A 20151-nucleotide genomic window follows, 5' to 3' on the forward strand; every position below is an offset into this window, starting at 1 on the left:
GAAATAGCAAATCCGTTGAAGAAACACAAACACACAAACTTCCCTTCATCTCCGATGAGAAGAAATCGAAACTAAACTCTTTGATGGCAATAAGAGACACACATGAGTGACGACATTCATTCCCAACTTCGATAGTCCTGAATCGAGATGGCAGCCACCTATAATGGCTTTTGTAACATACAAAAAAGCTTCACAAGCACATATGTTTCAAGCAATACAAAAACACCTTTGATTTCCTTCTCATAATTTGAGCGAAGCCGTAACAAACACACAAGATGGTAGCATAGGTCGAAGCCTACGCCTTCGACCTAGAAGGGTCCATACAGCGCACTCCTCCTTTGGAAGGCAAAGACAACCATTCCATGGTGATAGAGCTAACCTTATACTTGATTTTGATTGTGCGGTGCAGGAGCAAAAGCGTTGGGACCGTCTTTATATGTTGTTGGCACCATAGGAGGATTACTGCCAACGTATGCTTGGTAGTGGTCCTTCTTCCGAACTAGTCGGTATGAGGTGACATCAAGGGCAGCAACTACAAGAAACAAAAATGTCGCAATAACGAAAAGAGCAACACCTCCGACGATCCTAGCATTCCCAACAGTTTTCTTTGCAGAGCCTTCAAACCCTAACATGGCGCCTGCCAGAAATAGTAGCACTGCTATGATCGCAAGGACCCTGCAAGTTTATACGCATGGCGTAGAGACCATATTAATTATACAAGTTAAATGAACAAGCTAGCAAGTAGATATCGATTCTGTATTAAAGTTCAGTTTTCAAATTCTAAAAGAAATGATAATAAAAGAACAATGAATCCTAAAGTTCTCGAGCCGCGCCACCACTTAGCCCACCGCGCCACATAGTAAAGCAAGTGCCACCTGTTAAAGCAGTGACTGTGGCAAATAGGCCAACATGCAGCGGTTTGAATTGCTAGTTTCATGGACCTCCTTTCAAGTTTAATTAGTACCCGGGGTGCAATTTCCCCTTATTCAGAAAAAAAACATATACTAGCATTAATTTTAGTGAAGATATTTTCCTTGACTAGTGATAGAAAGTAGGCGGGATATCGGGTTATGAATAACCAAATTATTATGTACCATGAGGTGATGAAGAAGACCACCGCGGCGATGCGCTTGCCACCCTTAGTTACACGCCACGCCCCACAGCAGCAGATGGCCACGCTGGCAAGAATCTGTGTCAACGACGCCAACACGGCTGCCACCACGCCACATGGCATCGCGGGCGAGCGCCGGTACGTATAGAACTCTCCATTGTCATGTTGATGATGTTTCTGCATGAATGAATGCACACTGTTAAGAAGAGTCAACAATATTATTATGAACTAGATTATGCTTGGTCGAAGTTTTTTTGTTTGTTTGAAATTTTGGCGAAAGGTTAGTTAGAGTGAGAAGGAGATAGCATCTAGCAGGTTACAATGAGAAATACATATATCTAGCATGCGATGCGTGCATACCAGCGCCAAGAGAACCGCGCTGATGACTCCAAAGACGACCGTCAACACAGCGAGGATGCTGGTCACCATCACGAGACATTTGTTCCCCATCGATGATCTTACTACAGAGCAGATCAGTTAGATAGTGCATTGCCACACACATATAGATAGACAGAGATGAACAAGTGCATGAATGCAAGTATGCAAGGTTAGCTCGAATAAGGCTACCCAAGGATGGGCTACCTCTTGCATCAATATTGTCACTCGCATTGCTCCATTTCTTCTAAGCTATATGAAGTTGTTAAATGTATAATTTAATTAATTAAACTTCCTAAAATGTATGTGATTAAGTTGCATGTAGCCAAAACTCTGTCGTGAGCCTTGTCAAGAATTCCCACCCCTCCAAGCATGGCGAAAACTTTGAGTTTTGTGGGTGGTGTTTTTGTTCCGGCCTATACAGTCTCTATTGGTTCCGCCACTTCACTTTTAATTATTTGGAAAACAAGGATTCCAAAGTGTATTGCCTACTAATCCTACTAATGTGATATTTATTCTATGTTCATTGCTGGAATCTTCGTGCCAGCCTATGCATAAATGAGGACTACAAGGCTTGCTTAGCGAGGGTTCTAAAAGACTCTCCGGTGGCGAAAGAAGTCTTCAGACGTTCGCAAGGATGTGGCCATGTTGTCCGATGACTCTGTTTATTTTGATAGGGTACCGTCGTGTCAAGATGATACTTTGTGTTTGGTTGGTTCATGTGGTAGTTTGGATTATTCAGTCATTGACATCCCTTGGATGTGGTTAAATCTCTAGGGACGTATGATCTCATTGGGTACTTGATGTGCTTGTATTGTGACTCAATTGTCGTCATGAAAATAGGGGGCTATGTGTCCACGCTGATCGGCAAAACATGTAAAAAATGAGCAGGTCGCTCCTCGGGAAAACACGCACTTAAATCAGCAAACAATTATCAAGATAGGGGCACCACGAACTAACACAATGCGGGGATAAACAGAACTAAAACCAAGCTCCCGTTGCACTAAAGTACTCCTCCGTCCCGAATTACTTGTCGCATAAATGGATAGATCGTCTATCCATTTATGCAACAAATAACTCGGGACGGAGGGAATAGCAGAAATAAAAAGGAGGAGCGGAGCAATCTTTACATTATATATAGCTCCCAAGCGTTCCCGGCCCAGATAAAAAAAAGCGGCCGCTAAACCCTGCACCATGAAGCGTTGGAGGAAGCAAACTCGCCAGGGATCGGAACGGAAACCGGAACGGAAACGAAGCCTTTTGGCTGTGGGGAGCCAGAGCCATAGCAGTACGACTAATTGATAGGAGAGGAGTGAGAGGAGGTCTTACTTGTCCGTGACAGATTTTCATGAATCACCGCATGTGATGACATATTTTGGCTGGCTTCCCCCTTGGTGGCGCACGCTCGTAGGGACCGTCGGTTCACCCATCAACGTCGACGCGCGCTCGGTCGACTTGCGCCGATGCGCCACATCAAAAAGTTGATGTCGACGGAAACACGAGATTCACTTCTTTCATCCCAAGGCTTTCAAACTATTTCCTCCGTTCTTAAACATAAGACCTTTTAAAGATTTCAATATGAAAAAAAATACTCCGTCTGTATCTAAATACTTGTAGTTGAAAGACCTGGCTCTTTTTTCCAATATGAAATATTCCGTCTGTATCTAAATACTTGTAGTTGAAGGAAGTGGCTCTGTTCTTCCCAACTACAAGTATTCAGATACAGGAGGAGTACATATGAATGTATATAGATATATTTTAGAGTCGACATTCATTTATTTCGTTCCGAACACCTTATATTTAAAAATGAAGGGAGTAATGGACATGCGCTGCGGCTTGGCAAGGACTGATGAGCTGAAAGCAAGCCTCCCGTTGCACTGCCGATAAACTAGCCGAAAAAGAAGAGTTAGAGGGAGGAAGCAGAGGAACGAATTCTCACCTAGACGAAGCGCAGCAATATAACGGCCGGGGTCGGCCGGCAGGAAGATTGGGACGGGCACCTCGCCGGAGCAGCACGGTCTTGGATTTGGATTGGCGCGCTGTGGGGAGGGGATAGGAGGAAGCTAGCAGTGGCTGCGAGCGAATGGATTCCAAGTTTTATTTCTCTCCGCAGTTCATTCGCCGACCCGGACGCAAAATATATACGTACTAGTGCATAGCAAACTTATCTTGAACGAGCGGACACGTGGACGTGGGTGCGGCCGGTCGACCGCTTCCACTAGTAGTAGGAGTGTGGAAAGTTCAAGGATTGCATGCCATGCCACGATGCCATGTCGGCACACAAGATCAATAATTCAGAGGTTGGCAGGTGCCTCTCGTCTCTCTTCCTGCCTGTCGTCGACTCAGCCGACCTCCGGAGAAACAACACATACGTGGCGACGCACGCGCGTAAGTGTACGTGTAAGTGTCGGCCAGACCGTCCGAGATATTTGAAGCCTGATGAGAGTATAATAGTATAGTCAGGTGTTGGCTATAAATCATTGTCATATCATCTATAACTCAGTTTTTAACCAATATGTATAAGAATTAATTGTAAAAGTGTATTATCTTTTTATTTTGTGATATATCTTTCATACTTACAAAATACTTAGGAACACGTGCTAAAGATGACTCTTAGAACAAGTACAATAGTATAGTCAGCTGTTGGTTATAAGCTATTGTCATGTCATCTATAGCTCATCTTATAGCCAACATGTACAATAGTTCATTACAAAAGTGTGCTACTTTTTTGTTATATGACTCACCTTTCATATTCACAAAATGTCTAGGAACGCATGCTAGAGCTGGCTCTTAGCTAAGAGCTCGTTTACCTTCTCTCTCCTCCTCTCTTTCCTCTAACTAAACAAAAATATATTAATTTATTCCTTATAGTCAACTGACTCAGCTCTATTGCGCACTCGCCAATGCCTTCCGCCGACGCCTGTCCAATCGCTCCTTGCGACGCCGGCGCGTGTCCTCCTCGCGGCGCCTTGCCCAATAACCCTGCTCGTAGGCGACATCCTTCGGGTGGCGCCGGCGCCACTCCGCCATGACCCGCTCGTCCTCCTGGGCGACGAGGAGGCGGCGCTGCCGCGCAGTGTGCTCCGCACGGTCTTGTGCGGAGTTTACACGAGGCGGCGGGGCGACGTCTAACGCCTGCTGGAGCGTGTAGACGTCCTGGAAGTTCATTTGGCGGCGCGGCCTGCGTAGGCGCCACGCCGCCGCGTCGAACGCGCGGGCGGCCTCGTGCGCCGTGTCGTACGTGTCGAGGCTAAGCCGGAGATCGCCGGAGCGTATCTCGGCGTAGAACCCACCGTTGGGGCGCTCGCGGACGCCGCGATAGCCGGACGCAGAACGGCGGCGCGGCGACATAGTGGCGCGTTGGGGGCGGGGCGCTGGAGCGGTGGCGGCGCGTCGGGGGCGGGGCGCTGGAGCGGTGGCGGCGCGCTGGAGCGGCGGTGGCGCGAGAGGCAGAGGGAGAGAGAGAGAGAGTGGAGCGGTGGCGGCGCGAGGGAGCGGCAGAGCTGCGCTTTATAACAGGGGCACGCGAAGCGGCGCGACAAAAATGACGCGCGAGCTGCCGCCTTTTCACGCGCGCGCGCAACCGGTTACCGCGCGCGCTGTTTTCCTGCCGCCGCTGTAGCGCGCCATTCCGTGCCGCGCGCGCTAAAATAACGGTTTACCGCGCGCCCCTTTTCGCGCGTGTGTTGAAGATGCTCTAAGGAACTATAGCGGAATGTATTCTTGTTCACTTTCGATCAGGCGTCGGGTAAAAGGAAAGCATCGGAAAATGGACCTTGTCTAGTTGGAAAGGATTTGCTCGTGATCGAGGATTTTGTAGTGAGTAAAACGCCTCGAGGCATGCACGCGAGGCTAGAGCATGGCCAGACTGCATGTCACGCTGCAACATGCGGCCTCCCATCCGCCCTTCAATCTTCATCCAACGTCCCACAATGATCCAAGGTAAAAAATATATTTCCACACAATAATAAACTATAGGCTTGGACCAAATTGCCCCAGTCGCTGCGGGAACCAGCTCGTCGAGCCCCCGCAGGGCCGCGCCGCCGCTGCCCCAGTCACCGCGGGAACCAGCTCCGTCGAGCCCCCGCAGGGTCGCGTAGCCATCGCCCGAGTTGCCGCGTGAACCAGCTCCACCCGAGTCGCCGTGGGAACCTGCACCACACCCTGTCCGCCACGTCCAGTTCCCAGGTCACCTCTCCTCTTCCTGCACTAATTTATATACCTATGCAGTTTGGGTTTAGAGTTAGGATCGTTTGGGTTTATTTGGGTTCAGAGATTGCAGTGCACTAATTTATATACTTTGTTTTCGTTTGGCATAATTGAATGTTGTGTAATGACAGAAATTGGAAAGAGGACACCCAAAGTAGGTATGAGGTTCAAAGATTCGGAAGAGGCTTCGGAGTTTTGGGTAGATTATGGGGGTCACATCGACTTTGATGTGAGGAAAAGATCCACAATCAAAAGAAGATGTGGTGTTGTGATTACTTCACGCTGGTTTGTTTGTTCCAATGAAGGCCGTCGAAGGAAAAACCAAACAGATCATGAGCCAGAGCGTATTAGAGCTAAAACAAGAACCAATTGTAAGGCTCATGTGATTGTTACACATGATCGAGTTGCCAACAATTTTGAATTCACTGAAGTTGTTTTGGAGCACAATCACCGCCTTCAATTGCCACAAACCCATAACTTGTTAGCGTCACAAAGGAAGATTTCAGAAGTGCAAGCTTTCGAGATAGAAACATCCGATGATTCTGGAATTATGCCAAAAGCTTCACATGAGTATGCTTGTCGTCTAGTTGGTGGTCCTAACAACCTTAGTTACACTTGCCGTGACCAAAAGAACCGTTTGCGAAGCAAGCGATATTGGGAGCTGGCTTATGGATGGGCTGGAAGTATGTTGAATTATTTTCGTGAGAAGCAGGCTAAGAATGCAGCATTCAAATACCATTTGCAGTTGGATAGTGAGTAGCATATAGCCAACATATTCTGGTTTGATGCTAAAATGCTACTTGACTATGCACACTTTGGCGATGTTGTCACATTTGACACTACATTTGGCATAAACAAAGAGTATTGGCCATTTGGTATTTTTCTTAGCAGAACCAGTTTAGAAAAACAACCATTTTTGGTGATGCGTGGATGTTCGATGAAACACATGACTCCTTTATATGGCTCTTTGAGACTTTTCTAGCCACACATAATGAAAGGCAACCTAGAACTATCTATACAGATCAAGATGCTGCAATGGGAAAAGCCATAGTAAAGGTCTTCACAGAATCATATCATGGATTGTGCACCTTTCATATAATGCAAAATGCTGTCAAACACTTAACTTCTGTGAAGGGCGAAGAAAAAGATGAAGTGGAAGAGAGAGATGAAGTGGAGGATGAAGAAAAAGAGCCTCATATTCTCACAGATTTTGGTGCTTGTATGTATGGCTATGAAGACAAGGTAGCATTTGAAGAAGCGTTTGCCAATATGAGGCTCAAAGTGCATAAGAAAACTTGGTTAGATAGTATCTACAAGGTGAAAGAAAAATGGGTTGAATGTTATATGAGAGATGGCTTTAGCTTGGGAGTGAGAAGAAACCAATTAAGTGAGAGCTTCAACAATGCATTGAAAAATCATTTGAAATCAGATTTTCATATTCTTCGATTCTTGATGCGTTTTGAGAGGACAGTGGCAGTAAAAAGAAGAGCTGAATTAGAATCTGAATTCAATGCAATAAAGAATATACCAATAATTAAGATGAAGACTCCTATGTTGGTGGAAGCAAGCGAGGTATACGCTCCGATTATTTTTGAGGCTTTCAAAGGTGAGTATGAAAGATCAACGGCTGCATGTTGTAGAGTATTGGATGGAAATAACAGGTTTGTTGTTGCCATTGCGAGGTTGCCTGAAGATTTACAGTTTGAGGATGAGCGCATAGTGATAGGTGATCCTTTAACCAAAACGGTTTCATGTAGTTGTGGGATGTTTAATAGGACATGAATCTTGTGTGCACATGGTCTAAAAGTGCTTGATTTGATGAACATGAAGACATTGCTGACACATTATGTCTTGAAGAGGTAGACTAGAAAAGCTCGCAATGAAAGTATACAAGATAGACAAGGAAGGAATGTGACAAAAAAATCGAAAAATGGAAGCTGAACTTCGATACAAGGATTTTTCTCATAAATTTCACAAAATGGCACAAAAAGCAGCCAACTCTCCACAGTGTTGTATTATATTGGATAATGCGCTTGATTCCGTCGCTCCCCATATACATGATTTACTCAATGCATCCACTAGTGCCATGAATGAACTATGTAAAGACAAAAAGAATGTTGACCCAAATGTGCAGCAAGTAGATGAGTTGCTTAGATCTGTACGGCTGAAGGAAAAAGAGGTCCAGTCAAAGAAATTATGGAGAAAGAAAACTTGGCTTGATAAGTTACTCAAGGGGAAGCAAAGAGTAATTAAAGGACCAATCAAACAGGGAGAAAAGGTATGTTGCAACTGGTACATGATATGTTGTTATTGCTCATATGTTAACTAATTACAGTGATTTTTGTTCTCAGCCACAAAGGAAGAAGGATAGTGTGCAACAAAAGAAAAAAGATGATGTGCAGGCTCAAGTAGAAGTGGAGAAGTATGATAACAACAAAGAAGTAACTGTGGTGCTTCAGGGGTGCAATAATATTACGATTTTCACCCAGCTCTTGACGGGTGATCATGATAATCTGTTCTAGCATGGAAGCTCCTTGGATAATATTTTGTACATAGCGGTGATGATGATGATTATCTATTCTAGCATGGAACTTGTTAGATAGTATTTGAATATATCGAGCTTTTGAATTACAAGCAAGTGGTATTGAATTTCAATCAACTGGTACTTAATTTATATTGTTAAATTATTGTTGTTTTTGTTGCTATATGACTGCTGTTTGCATACAGTTTTTTTGTTTTTTGTATAGCTAAGTTTGAAATTTAATTTATGCAAATTCGGTAAAAAAAAATATAGCTGCTGTTTGTACTGTATAATGACTGAAAAGTTAATGATTCTATTGAAGAAACTCTGAAAACACTAGTCTAATGCATTTCACCTGTGTAGTTTGTTGTCTGGAAGTATTTTTTTGCGTTGGATCGTTGTGGGACATTGAATGGAGATTGGAGGATCGATGGAAGGCCGCATGTTGCAGCTTGACATGCTGTAGGCATGTCACCTGATCCCAGTGCAGCACGGCCACGAGCCAGCATGCTCCATGCATCGAAGCTAGCTAGCGAGCGAGCCCGGAAGAACGGCAATGTCCGAGTAGAGCGAGCGCGACGACATGGTGCGTCATGGCTGGACGCAAGAGAGTGGGAAGAGAGAAAAAATATTGATAAAAATGGATGTGCGTCATGGCAGAAGGGCAATACCCCATGTTGGACACTCATACGAGAGTAGGAAAAATAGAAATTAATGACGTCTGCAAATCCCTGTCGCCCTCGTTGATACACGGAAAAATGGAAAATTTTAATCAAAACGTAACTAATTCACAAAATAAACTGTCCTAAAAAAATTTAAATATGTTTGATATTTCTTCTATAACGCATTTGCTTTAAACGCCACTGTATGACATCTTATGCTACGTTGTGTAACGTCCAAAATTTAGTGTGACGTCTAAACCATAGACGCCAGACTATACTGTGTGGCGTCTAAAATATAGACGCCACATAGTGTAGTGTGGTTTCTAATGGTTGGGTGCCACATAAAAAGATCAGCTGAATGATTTTTTAAATATGGTTCAGTTTGTGAAATAATTTCGTTCATAGGTTATATTTGTCAATTTTTCCTCGACACACACAACACAAGCCATAATTGGACGTATATCTGGCCATGGATAGTCCGGCCCGGTCCAAAAAAGCCCGATCCGGCCTGCCCTAACCTTGCCCATGGGCCGGGCTTCGGCCTGATAATCAAGTCTGGAGGCCGGGCCGGGCCAGTCCCGGGCCCGTGAAAACCTAATTTTACGTCTACGCCGGGCCGGGCCTGGGCCCAAAAATTAGGCCCTACGGCCGGGCCGGGCCAGGCTAGCGCCTGGGTTTTGTACCATAGGTTTTTTAGACCCGACCGAGCCCGAGATATAGCCAGGTATAGTTTGACGTTTAGTTAGGCTCCGCGGGCTCGAAATATGGCCAGATATAGTTAGATGTTTAGCTAGGCTCTGCGGGCCCGAAATATGGTCAGGTATTGTTGGACGTTTAGTTAGGCTCCATACAGTGCAAGGTGCCTAGAAGATGCTCGGGCACCTTGTAATATTATTATTTTATACTATAAAAATAGATGTTTAGTTAGGCATCCTCTTTATTTCTTCCATTCCTAAATATAAGATCTTTAAGAGATTGCACTATAAACATATATGAATGTACATATACATATTTTAAAGTGTAGGTTCATTCATTTTGTTTTGTATATAATCTACTAGTAAAATCTCTAAAATGTTTTATAATTAGAAACGAAGGGTGCTTAAAAATACTTGATCTATTCTACCACAGCTCTCATTAAGCATCTTTGCACTATTTTTCAAAAAAAAAACATAAAACATCTTGCACTATACAAGGTCTAATCCTCTCAGATATATTGAAAAAGCAAGCACCGTACCTCAGGTGTTGTTTTCTTCTTTGAGGCATCGTTTTCGAAAAACTTAAACCTCAGGTGTTGTTTCGATGGTGGTTGTACTACTGCTGCAAGATCTGAAACTCTGTAGCAGGGCTTTTCATTTTTAGCTTCTTCTTCTTATTGTTTTGGTTGTGTGAATCCGTAATGTTATTAGGGTATTGCGTTGTTGTAAAGGCTGGATGTAATTGATGTCTTCATGATATTAATATGTTCCCTTTATAAAAAAATTATTTTTTCTTTTGCGCAGTGCCCAAAGACTGTCCGATGGAGCATTGATGTCTGTGACGTCAATAGAGTGAGAACCGAGTTTGCGATCAGAGATCAAGCGCGTGAACCGTATGTCTAAAATCATAACACATGACATCTCTTTTCTACATTCCCAGGAGTATCTATTCCCACCCTTGTTAACGTGCCGTTGTAGCAAATCATCTTGCAAATTCTAGCAGGGCACCTCGCTCTTCCCCTGGAGCTTGCACGTAGCCGGTTTCAACTTTCAACAACCGCTACAGGCCGTTGTAGCATCTGCCAAATCGCCCGTGGAAGCAAAACCTTCCTCCCCGATGCTTCTTGTACGTAGCTTGTCTATGCATGGGATGCGTCTGTGGGTGGCTCAAAGTCGGCCATGGTCTTGGGTAAAAAATCTGAAACTTTGCAGCATCAAAGATGATGAAAGTTTGTAGGTGTTTGCAAGTTTTCATGCCAAAAAACTATTCGAGGAGCTCTACACACGGAAAATATTTCAATGCTTGAAGTTTTGAGCACTTTTTAGCTGTAATGTGAAACTTGTTTGTACATCTTTCTTTACATGATATTTTGACATGAAAACTTGTAGGAACCTACAAAGTTTGATCATCGTTGATGCTGCAAAATTTCAGATTCTTTTAATTTTGTTTCTATTTTTTTGATTTTACGGTTCTTAGAGGGTGCCTAGGCAACCGAGAGCTATCACACCTTTCTCTATTTCTAGGGAGCGCACATCAAAAGTGACCGTCGAATTTCTAGCTGATCCGCCGGTGTATTTACCTAAAATTTAGATACGGTTTTAAATAAGAAAGAAAAAAAATCCCTATGTCAAATTTTAAAGTCATGTTAAATCACTACCAGAATAACGGGCAATGCCGAAGGCCTAACCCCGGGTTGGCTTGTGGGGCCCTCGTGTGGCCCCGAGCCTTCCTCCGATGCGTGTTGGTCTTCTTTTGGTCCAGAAAAAGTCGCTAAAATGTTTAAGGTCAATTGAACTTCGTTTGGTATGGAAAACGTGAAAAATGAAAAACATGAAGAACACAACAACTATCACTGCGCATTGGGTCAATATGTTAGTGCTCAAAAATAATATATATTGGTAAATAGATACCCCAAAAGTATTGTGGAATGATAATATATCAGCATGGAAGAATAAAAAATTATTGATACTAGTCGTAAACCCGTGCATTCGCACGGGCGGATCTATAATCATAGCAATGGTAATATTCAAGAAAATAACATGAACCACAAACATATGTCTGCATATGCAATGCAATTTTGTTGTGGTCATTATCATTTAAGTTAATGACTAAAAGCAACAAAAAGAATAACTACAAAGACACAAATTATTTATAAATCGAGTGAGAATTTGGTCAAAAGTACATACAACATTTAATAATTGACTAAATGATCATGATAAATAAAAGATGATACTTATTTTATTTTGGAAATTTATATTGAGGAATATCTGATAATCTTAGGGCGTACATGACACATCTCAAAAATCAGATAGGATGGATATATAACAACCTTGTGTGTGTGTGTGTGTTTGTGTGTGTATATGTCAAGAGGTCCGTTGTCAAGTCATTTCTCTAGTATTCTCGTGATGTGACATTATGAGTTAATATAAAGCTTCACTTATTAGAAGAAAAAATATATAATAAATGGTTGATACGATAGCATGATTAATACTAAATACCATATGCATTTGATATCATCCCTAAATTACACAAAAATATATCGTTATACACTGCACAACCAACCTACATAGCTTCATACCCACCAATACACTATATCTTTATAGACATAGATACTCCATAATATTAAGAATCACCAATACACTATATTTGTACAAAAAATGAATAGAAAAAGAAGGATGTGAAGAAGCATCTCTCTATGCTGATATGAGTAGCTAGTATTACCATATCCATTTTAGTTACCATAGGGGGTGTTCAAAGCTGAAACAGAAAAAATCTTAATCGTGGTCACCTACAGTTAAGTGATAATATAATGTTAGAAGCAAGTTCGATCAATGTTATAATATACCCTAATTATCACACATATAATCCAAACAAAATAAAGTTTCCAAACATTTTTCTAGATATTTGTGCACAAAACCCTCAACTAACAATTGAAACTGTGTAAAGGATGTCCTTGGTCATTCATGAAACAAATAATGTGTATACATTATAATTTAATAAATATATAAAAAATAATTATAACAATCTTGTCAATTATCATTTAATTACAAAATAAGCCGAAGTCTTATATCTTAGTAACTAAAGTCATACTCCCGTCTTTGTGAAATTTAAAAGGAAACATAACTAAAAAAAGTGCTCATGATGCATGTCAAATATAATATATCTATGTGCACGATAAACATACAAATTATTTTTGTAACATCGACCTAGAGATAAATTTCCTACTTTTTCATATTTAATTGGCTTCCAACTCAATGATCGAAATACACGCGTAGTTTAGATGGATTTTTTTTTAAATACATGCTAATGCTACAGTAAACACCAAACACACCATAAATAATATAATTTATTGATCAGAACAATCATCTTAATTATACTTTCAAGAGATTATATTGACAACAAAGCAACAAACCGAGTTATATGGTAGATGTTAGATTCATTGGTGCAGTGGTTTACCCGGTGTCCGGTCGTCAGCATTCAGATTGATTTACACTGGTCATGCATGCGGGCTAATAGTCAACTGAACATGCATGTATAGGCTGGATGGTGCACCTACGTGACTTTATGGAGAGGCTGGCCATTCGTGTATGACGCGCGCCTGTGATGGCACCAGTGTGCGTGGTGCGCACCTGCGCCTGCGCTTGCCGGTCTTGATGACGCATGTAGCGTGGGTCTTGTGCGTGCAGTGCGCGGCCATTAGTGCCGGATACTCGTGTCTGCCCAACTGAGAGACGCAGTGCAGGCACGACTGTTGGACTGCATGCAGGGAATTCACATCCAACAATCAAGAGAGGATGGGTTGTTTTGATGGCTAGCTTAGAGCACAAGGTTAGGTTAGAGGATGTGGGAATATGGTAAAGCGGACCGGTGAAATCAACTATTTTATATTTGTTTTCTTTTTTTAATTAAACATTAGATCTGAATTATTATATTGAAGGACCCACAAGTTCAAAGTTTTTTTATTATGAGTTAATCTACACAGTTATAACTCGGCCCTACCGGATGAATGGCTCGTATTTACTGATTAACGTGGTAATTTCTTAGGAGTCTATAATTAGTATAAGTATAGATGTTGGAGACGCAACACTAATTAATTGCACATGTAATTAAATTTCTAGCTTATAAATATCATTGAAGGTTTGATTTTCAAATTGATATAGTGCTCGATTTCTAAAATATTTTTGCATGAATGGCTGCTATGAACGACGATGATGACGATCAAGTATTGTAGGAAACATTTTGTTAACAAATTTCTTGACATTTGAATAAACACATTTGATTTGAAAAAGTAGCATGTCTAGCTCTCTGTATGACTGTCAAGAAACATATTATGACTGTGTCCACGAATGCCAATACGTAGGAAATAGTATGATACTGTATGTAGATACTTTCAATACGATATAAGAAACATACTTCGTGTAGTTTGTAGACACTTGAAGAAACCTAATTCATGTAATATGTAGAAAATTGAAGAAGGCCAGAAGGTGATAAATATTTAATATGAAGGTCCACAATTCCCTCATTGGTCCTGGCATATTCGATCCTGGGTTCAGGCGCTCGATTTTTCCAAAAAAATACAAAGATCTTCTAGGAGAGTTATCTATTACCTTGCATATAATGTATTACCTCAGCCCACACCTGACACCCATGGTTGCACGAGCATGTAGTTGCAAGTGAGCTCAACATTGAACCGTGTGTATCATGTACGTGATAGTACCTCCATCGTATTCACAAGACTACCTCGTCTCATGTGTGTCATCATTCTTGGTGGATGCCGGGTCGGCGAGGGTGTAGATGGAGATCCAACAGTGTTGCACCAAGTATTTGTGCAACTCCAGAGCATGGATCATGTTGAACCATGTGATGACCACATTGTGACGCCTGGGCGCGGGCTTGCCCTTGTCGGTGCCCACCACGGCATAGTCGATCCAGTTTCACTCATTGCACTGATGCCTCGGATGGACACCCATCACGTATGCGGCGGATGGCCAGGGTGGAGGGGGTGCCGTATGGGAATTGAATGACCTGGTACACGACGACGTGGCCTAGCAGCACGCGTGGAGGGTCAGGGACGGAGTGGAGTAGCGATGGTTGGGAGGAGCCGAAGAGGTAGGAAGGAGGGAAGGAAAGGGTCTTGTGGCGGTGGCGGAAGGAGATTGGGAGGGAGGACGTACATTAGGTTTCAACGTAAGAGTTTTTTGGGGTTTTCTGTTCATTAATCAATTTTGTGTGGGATAGAAAAAAATCGATTGTTGTTGGGAGGGGAAGCTCGATGGTAGGGAGAATGGGTGGCGACTAGGAACGGACGAAACAAACGACGACCTAGGTAATGAGACTTTAGGAGTAGAGATTATTTTTGACACGATGACCAAGGCACAATATTATGGAAGATTTTGGACAAAATTATCCTTGGATAATTTGTTGGTTAGTGGCAAAGAAATCAATTAGGAAAATAAAGCAACAGATACACACAATTCCTAGAGAGATTTCCTCCTTTTTCTACAAGAAGAAATACATGCAATTGTGAGGGAGATACATTCCTTTTATTTACATTAATTAGAAAGATCAATTAGGAAAATTAGATATGTGATATTTTGTATGTTAGGAAAGTATTGACTTTCCTTGAAACTCGACCCCTGAGGATCTCAATTTCTCAAAAAAGCAGAAGATACTTGCTGAGTTAATTTACGGAAAATCGGGCCAAAACCATTACAACACACCCAATGAGAAGGACACCCTGCCCGACCTGACACCTACAAGACCTAGAGACACCGCTGAGGCAAGGACACCGTCGAGATTGCCAGCAATGTCATCGTCATCACCTCTTCCCGAGCAAGCGACTAAGACTTCAATGCGGACAACCCGTCAAGGCCCCTCCGAACGAGCGATACGTGGAAACCATGTTGGCCGAAGCCAAAGAGTCGGCCGACGACGATGAAGAACAAGAAACTACGATCTTGATGACGAGCATCACAGGGAAATAGGAGCAAGCCTGGCGCCGATAGAGTCCAAAATTCCCATCACCTAGCATACTTGTCGTCGTGTTGCCCCGCAACATCGCAGCTCCGACCTCAGACTCAAGAACAGCCCGACTGTCGAGGAACAAAGACAAGCCACAACCCTGCACATCTTGCCATCATCATCGTTGCCACACAAGTCACGATGCCAGAACCTCCACACTGCCAGTCAGGCACCTACCGACTGCAGCACCGTGAGCGCCTAGCCCATGAAGAGTTCAAACGGGGTCCCATGGACTTCAAGACGACGCCCTGAAGGGGGAAGCGACAATGCCGATGCCAAGCCCGGAAGGGCTTTAGGTTTTCACCCAAAGATCTTGGACCAAGGGTGTGCAGGGGATGGACTCCTCGGCAGCGCCTCCAAGGAGGTGAAATGACGTCCATGGACGTGGACGCCGCCGGCCAGCATGCTTTCATTCGAAGCATCGAAAACACCACACCCCACACGCCGCACCTCCGGTAGCATGCACACCTCCCGCGAAGCCGCTGCGCCGGCAGGACGCGAGAGCCATCACAAACCTTTTGGAAATATGCCCTAGAGGTAATAATAAAGTGGTTATTATTATATTTCCTAGTTCATGATAATTGTCTATTATTCATGCTATAATTGTATTAACCGGAAACCGTAATACATGTGTGAATATATAGATCACAATGTGTCCCTAGTGAGCCTCTAGTTGGCTAGCTCGTTGATCAATAGACGATCATGGTTTCCTGATCATGGATATGGGATGTCATTGATAACAGGATCACATCATTGGGGAATGATGTGATGGCCAAGACCCAATCCTAAGCATATCACTAGATCGTCTTGTTCGTGTGCTAAAGCTTTTCTAATGTCAAGTATGTTTCCTTAGACCATGAGATTGTGCAACTCCCGAATACCGTGGGAGTGCTTTGGGTGTATAAAACTTCACAACGTAACTGGGTGATTATAAAGGTGCACTATAGGTATCTCTGAAAGTGTCTGTTGGGTTGGTATGAATCGAGACCGGGATTTTTCACTCCATGTGACGGAGAGGTATCTCTGGTCCCACGCAGTAATTCATCATCATATTGAGCTCAGTGTGACGAAGGAGTTAGCAATGTGATGGTGTGTTACGGAACGAGTAAAGAGACTTGCTGGTAACGAGATTGAACAAGGTATAGGGATACCGACGATCGAATCTCGGGCAAGTATCATACCCGTAGATAAAGGGAATTGCATACGGGATTGATTGAATCCCCGACATTGTGGTTCATCCGATGAGATCACCGTGGAACATGTGGGAGCCGACATGGATATCCAGACCCCGCTGTTGGTTATTGACCGGAGAGGTGTCTCGGTCATGTCTGCATAGTTCCCGAACCCGTAGGATCTACACACTTAAGGTTTGATGACGCTAGGGTTGTTATGGGAATAGTGTACGTGGTTACCGAAGGTTGATCGGAGTCCCGGATGAGATCCCAGATATCATGAGGAGCTCCAGAATGGTATGGAGGTAAAGATTCATATATAGGAAGTGAGGATTTGATTGCCGGAAGTGTTTCGGGCATCACCGGTAATGTACCGGGACCACCGTAAGGGTTCCGGGGGTCCACCAGCCCCAAAGTGCTACATGGGCTAAAAGGTGAATGGGAACCAGCCCCTGGGTGGGCTGGTGCGACACCCACATGAGGCCCAAGGCGCACAAAGGTGGAGGGGGCCAAACCCTAGGCGTGGAGGGGCAGACTTGGGCTCCAAGCCCACCCTAGGGCATCGCCCCTCTCCCCATCTAGGGCTGCCACACCCCTTAGGGTGGAAACCGTAAGGTTGGGCACCCTCCTCCCTGTCCTCCTATATAGAGTGGTGGGTTTTGGGGCCGCACATAACAAAATTTCACCTCTCCATGGCGCATCCCTACTCCTCCTCCTCCTCGTCCTCCGTAGCGCTTGGCGAAGCCCTGTTGGAATATCACGCAGCTCCACCGTCACCATGTCGTCATGCTGCCAGAGCTCTCCTTTGATACGTCTCCAACGTATCTATAATTTTTGATGGTTTCATGCTATTATCTTGACAAACTTTGGATGTTTTGTATGCCTTTTATATCTTTTTTGAGACTATCTTATTAACTCAGTGCCAAGTGCCAGTTCTTGTTTTCCCATGTTTTTGACCCCTTTCAGAGGAGGATTTTAAACGGAGTCCAAACGGAACGAAACTGCCAAAAAGATTTTTTCCGAAATAGAAAAAGATCGGGAAGCCTGAGAATCAGGGCCGAGGGCCACCAGGGATCCCACAAGCCCCCTAACTGCGGCCAGGGGGGCCGCGCCTCCCAGGCTTGTGGGCTCCCTGGGCCACCTCTGCCCTAGGTCTTTCGCCTATAAATTTCCTAAAATCCTAGAAAAAATCAGGAGATCGTCGAAAGTACTTTTCCGCCACCGCAAGCTTGTGTCTCCGCAAGATCCCATCAGGGGCACGTTCTGGTGCCCTACCGGAGGGGGATTCGAATACGGAGGGCTTCTTCATCAACACCATGACCTCTCCGATGATGCGTGAGTAGTTCACCATAGACCTACGGGTCCATAGCTAGTAGCTAGATGGCTTCTTCTCTCTCTTGGATCTTCAATACAAAGCTCTCCATGATCTTCATGGAGATATATCCGATGTAATCTTCTTTTGCAGTGTGTTTGTAGAGATCCGATGAATTGTCGATTTATGATCAGATTATCTATGAATCTTATTTGAGTTTCTTCTGATCTCTCTTATATGCATGATTTCATATCCTTGTAATTCTCTTCGAGTTGTGGGTTTTGTTTGGCCAACTAGATCTATGATTCTTGCAATGGGAGAAGTGCTTGGTTTTGGGTTCATACCGTGCAGTGACCTCACCCAGGGACAGAAGGGGTAGCGAGGCACGCATCGTATTGTTGCCATCAAGGGTAAAAATATGGGGTTTTCATCATTGGTTTGAGATTATCCCTCTACATCATGTCATCTTGCTTAAGGCGTTACTCTGTTCGTCATGAACTCAATACACTAGATGCATGCTGGATAGCGGTCGATGTGTGGAGTAATAGCAGTAGATGCCGAAAGTATCGGTCTACTTGTCTCGGACGTGATGCCTATATGTATGATCATTGCCTTAGATATCGTCATAACTTTGCGCGGTTCTATCAATTGCTCGACAATAATTTGTTCACCCACCGTAATATTTGCTATTTTGAGAGAAGCCTGTAGTGAACACTATGGCCCCTGGGTCTACTCCACACCATATTTTCACCCTTACACTTTTTCTTCGTTGCACTTTCCGCCTTCAAATCTCACTTTGCAAACAATCTTGAAGGGATTGACAACCCCTTTATTGCGTTGGATGCAAGCTCTTTGTGTTTGCGCAGGTACTCTGGACTTGACGCGATTCTCCTACTGGATTGATACCTTGGGTCTCAAACTGAGGAAATTACTTACTGCTCCTGTGCTGCATCACCCTTTCCTCTTCAACGGAAAACCAACGCAAGCTCAAGAGACGGCAGAAGGTTTCTGTCGACGTAGCAGAAGGATTTCTAGCACCGTTGCCGGGGAGGATCAAGTCAATAACTCATCCAAGTAAGTGTCGCAAACTCATCTCTTGCATTTACTTTTTTGCCTCTCGTTTTCCACTTCCCCACTTCTGAAAAAAATTTACAAAAAAATCTTTGCCTTTTTCGTTTGCCTTTTTCGTTTGCCTTTTCATTCGCCCTTTTCTCGCTTGCTCTTTGTTCGCTTGTGTTCTTGCTTGCTTGCCGAAGTCACCATGACTGAAAACACCAAACTTTGTGACTTCTCGAATACTAATAATAATGATTTTATTAGTACTCCGATTGCTCCCGCCACTAGTGCGGAGTCATACAAAATCAATGCCGCTTTGCTGAATCCTGTTATGAAAGAGCTATTTTCTAGCCTTTCTAGTGAAGATGCCGCATCTCATCTTAATACCTTCATTGAGCTTTGTGATATGCAAAAGAAGAAAGATGTGGATAATTATGTGATTAAGTTGAAGCTTTTTTCCTTTCTCGTTGCGAGATCGAGCAAAAACTTGGTTTTCGTCTTTGCGCAAAAATAGTATCGATTCTTGGGATAAGTGCAAAGATGCTTATATATCCAAGTATTTTCCGCCGGCTAAGATTATCTCTCTCCGTAATGATATCATGAATTTTAAGCAACTTGATCATGAACACGTTGCACAATCTTGGGAGAGAATGAAATTGATGATTAGAAATTGTCCCGCTTATGGCTTGAGTCTTTGGATGATTACACAAATCTTCTACGCTGGCTTGAATTTCGCTTCTAGAAATATCTTGGACTCTGCCTCAGGTGGACCGTTCATGGAAATCACGTTAGGAGAAGCCACAAAACTCCTAGACGATATCATGACGAACTACTCTCAGTGGCGCACTGAAAGGTCGCCTACTAGTAAGAAAGTACACGTTATAGAAGAAATTAACTCGTTGAGTGCTAAGATGGATGAGTTAATGAATTTGGTTGCTAGTAGAAGTGCTCCTTTAGATCCTAATGATATGCCCTTGTCTTCTTTGATTGAGAGTAGCAACGCTAGCTTGGACGTT

General features: G+C 43.5%; 1 protein-coding gene across 5 annotated transcripts; it reads right to left on the reverse strand.

Annotated features, from left to right (window-relative positions):
- Positions 1–205: 205 nt before the first annotated feature.
- LOC123395593 lies at positions 206–3612 on the reverse strand. 5 transcript variants are annotated; one of them, XM_045090614.1, is made up of 5 exons: positions 3426–3612; positions 2816–3033; positions 1472–1572; positions 1095–1288; positions 206–675 (listed from the first exon to the last, which is right to left on the reverse strand). In XM_045090614.1, the coding sequence occupies exons 2-5, from the start codon at positions 2856–2858 to the stop codon at positions 381–383; spliced, it is 633 nt and encodes a 210-aa protein (XP_044946549.1). In that variant the 5' UTR covers positions 2859–3033; positions 3426–3612; the 3' UTR covers positions 206–380. The 5 variants fall into 5 exon arrangements, with proteins under 5 accessions (XP_044946549.1, XP_044946552.1, XP_044946548.1 ...); XM_045090617.1 differs by having other exon boundaries at positions 1472–1568; positions 2816–3047; XM_045090613.1 differs by having other exon boundaries at positions 2816–3047.
- Positions 3613–20151: the final 16539 nt, after the last annotated feature.

This window comes from Hordeum vulgare, chromosome 5H (assembly GCF_904849725.1).
Source record: "Hordeum vulgare subsp. vulgare chromosome 5H, MorexV3_pseudomolecules_assembly, whole genome shotgun sequence".
NCBI lineage: Eukaryota > Viridiplantae > Streptophyta > Magnoliopsida > Poales > Poaceae > Hordeum > Hordeum vulgare.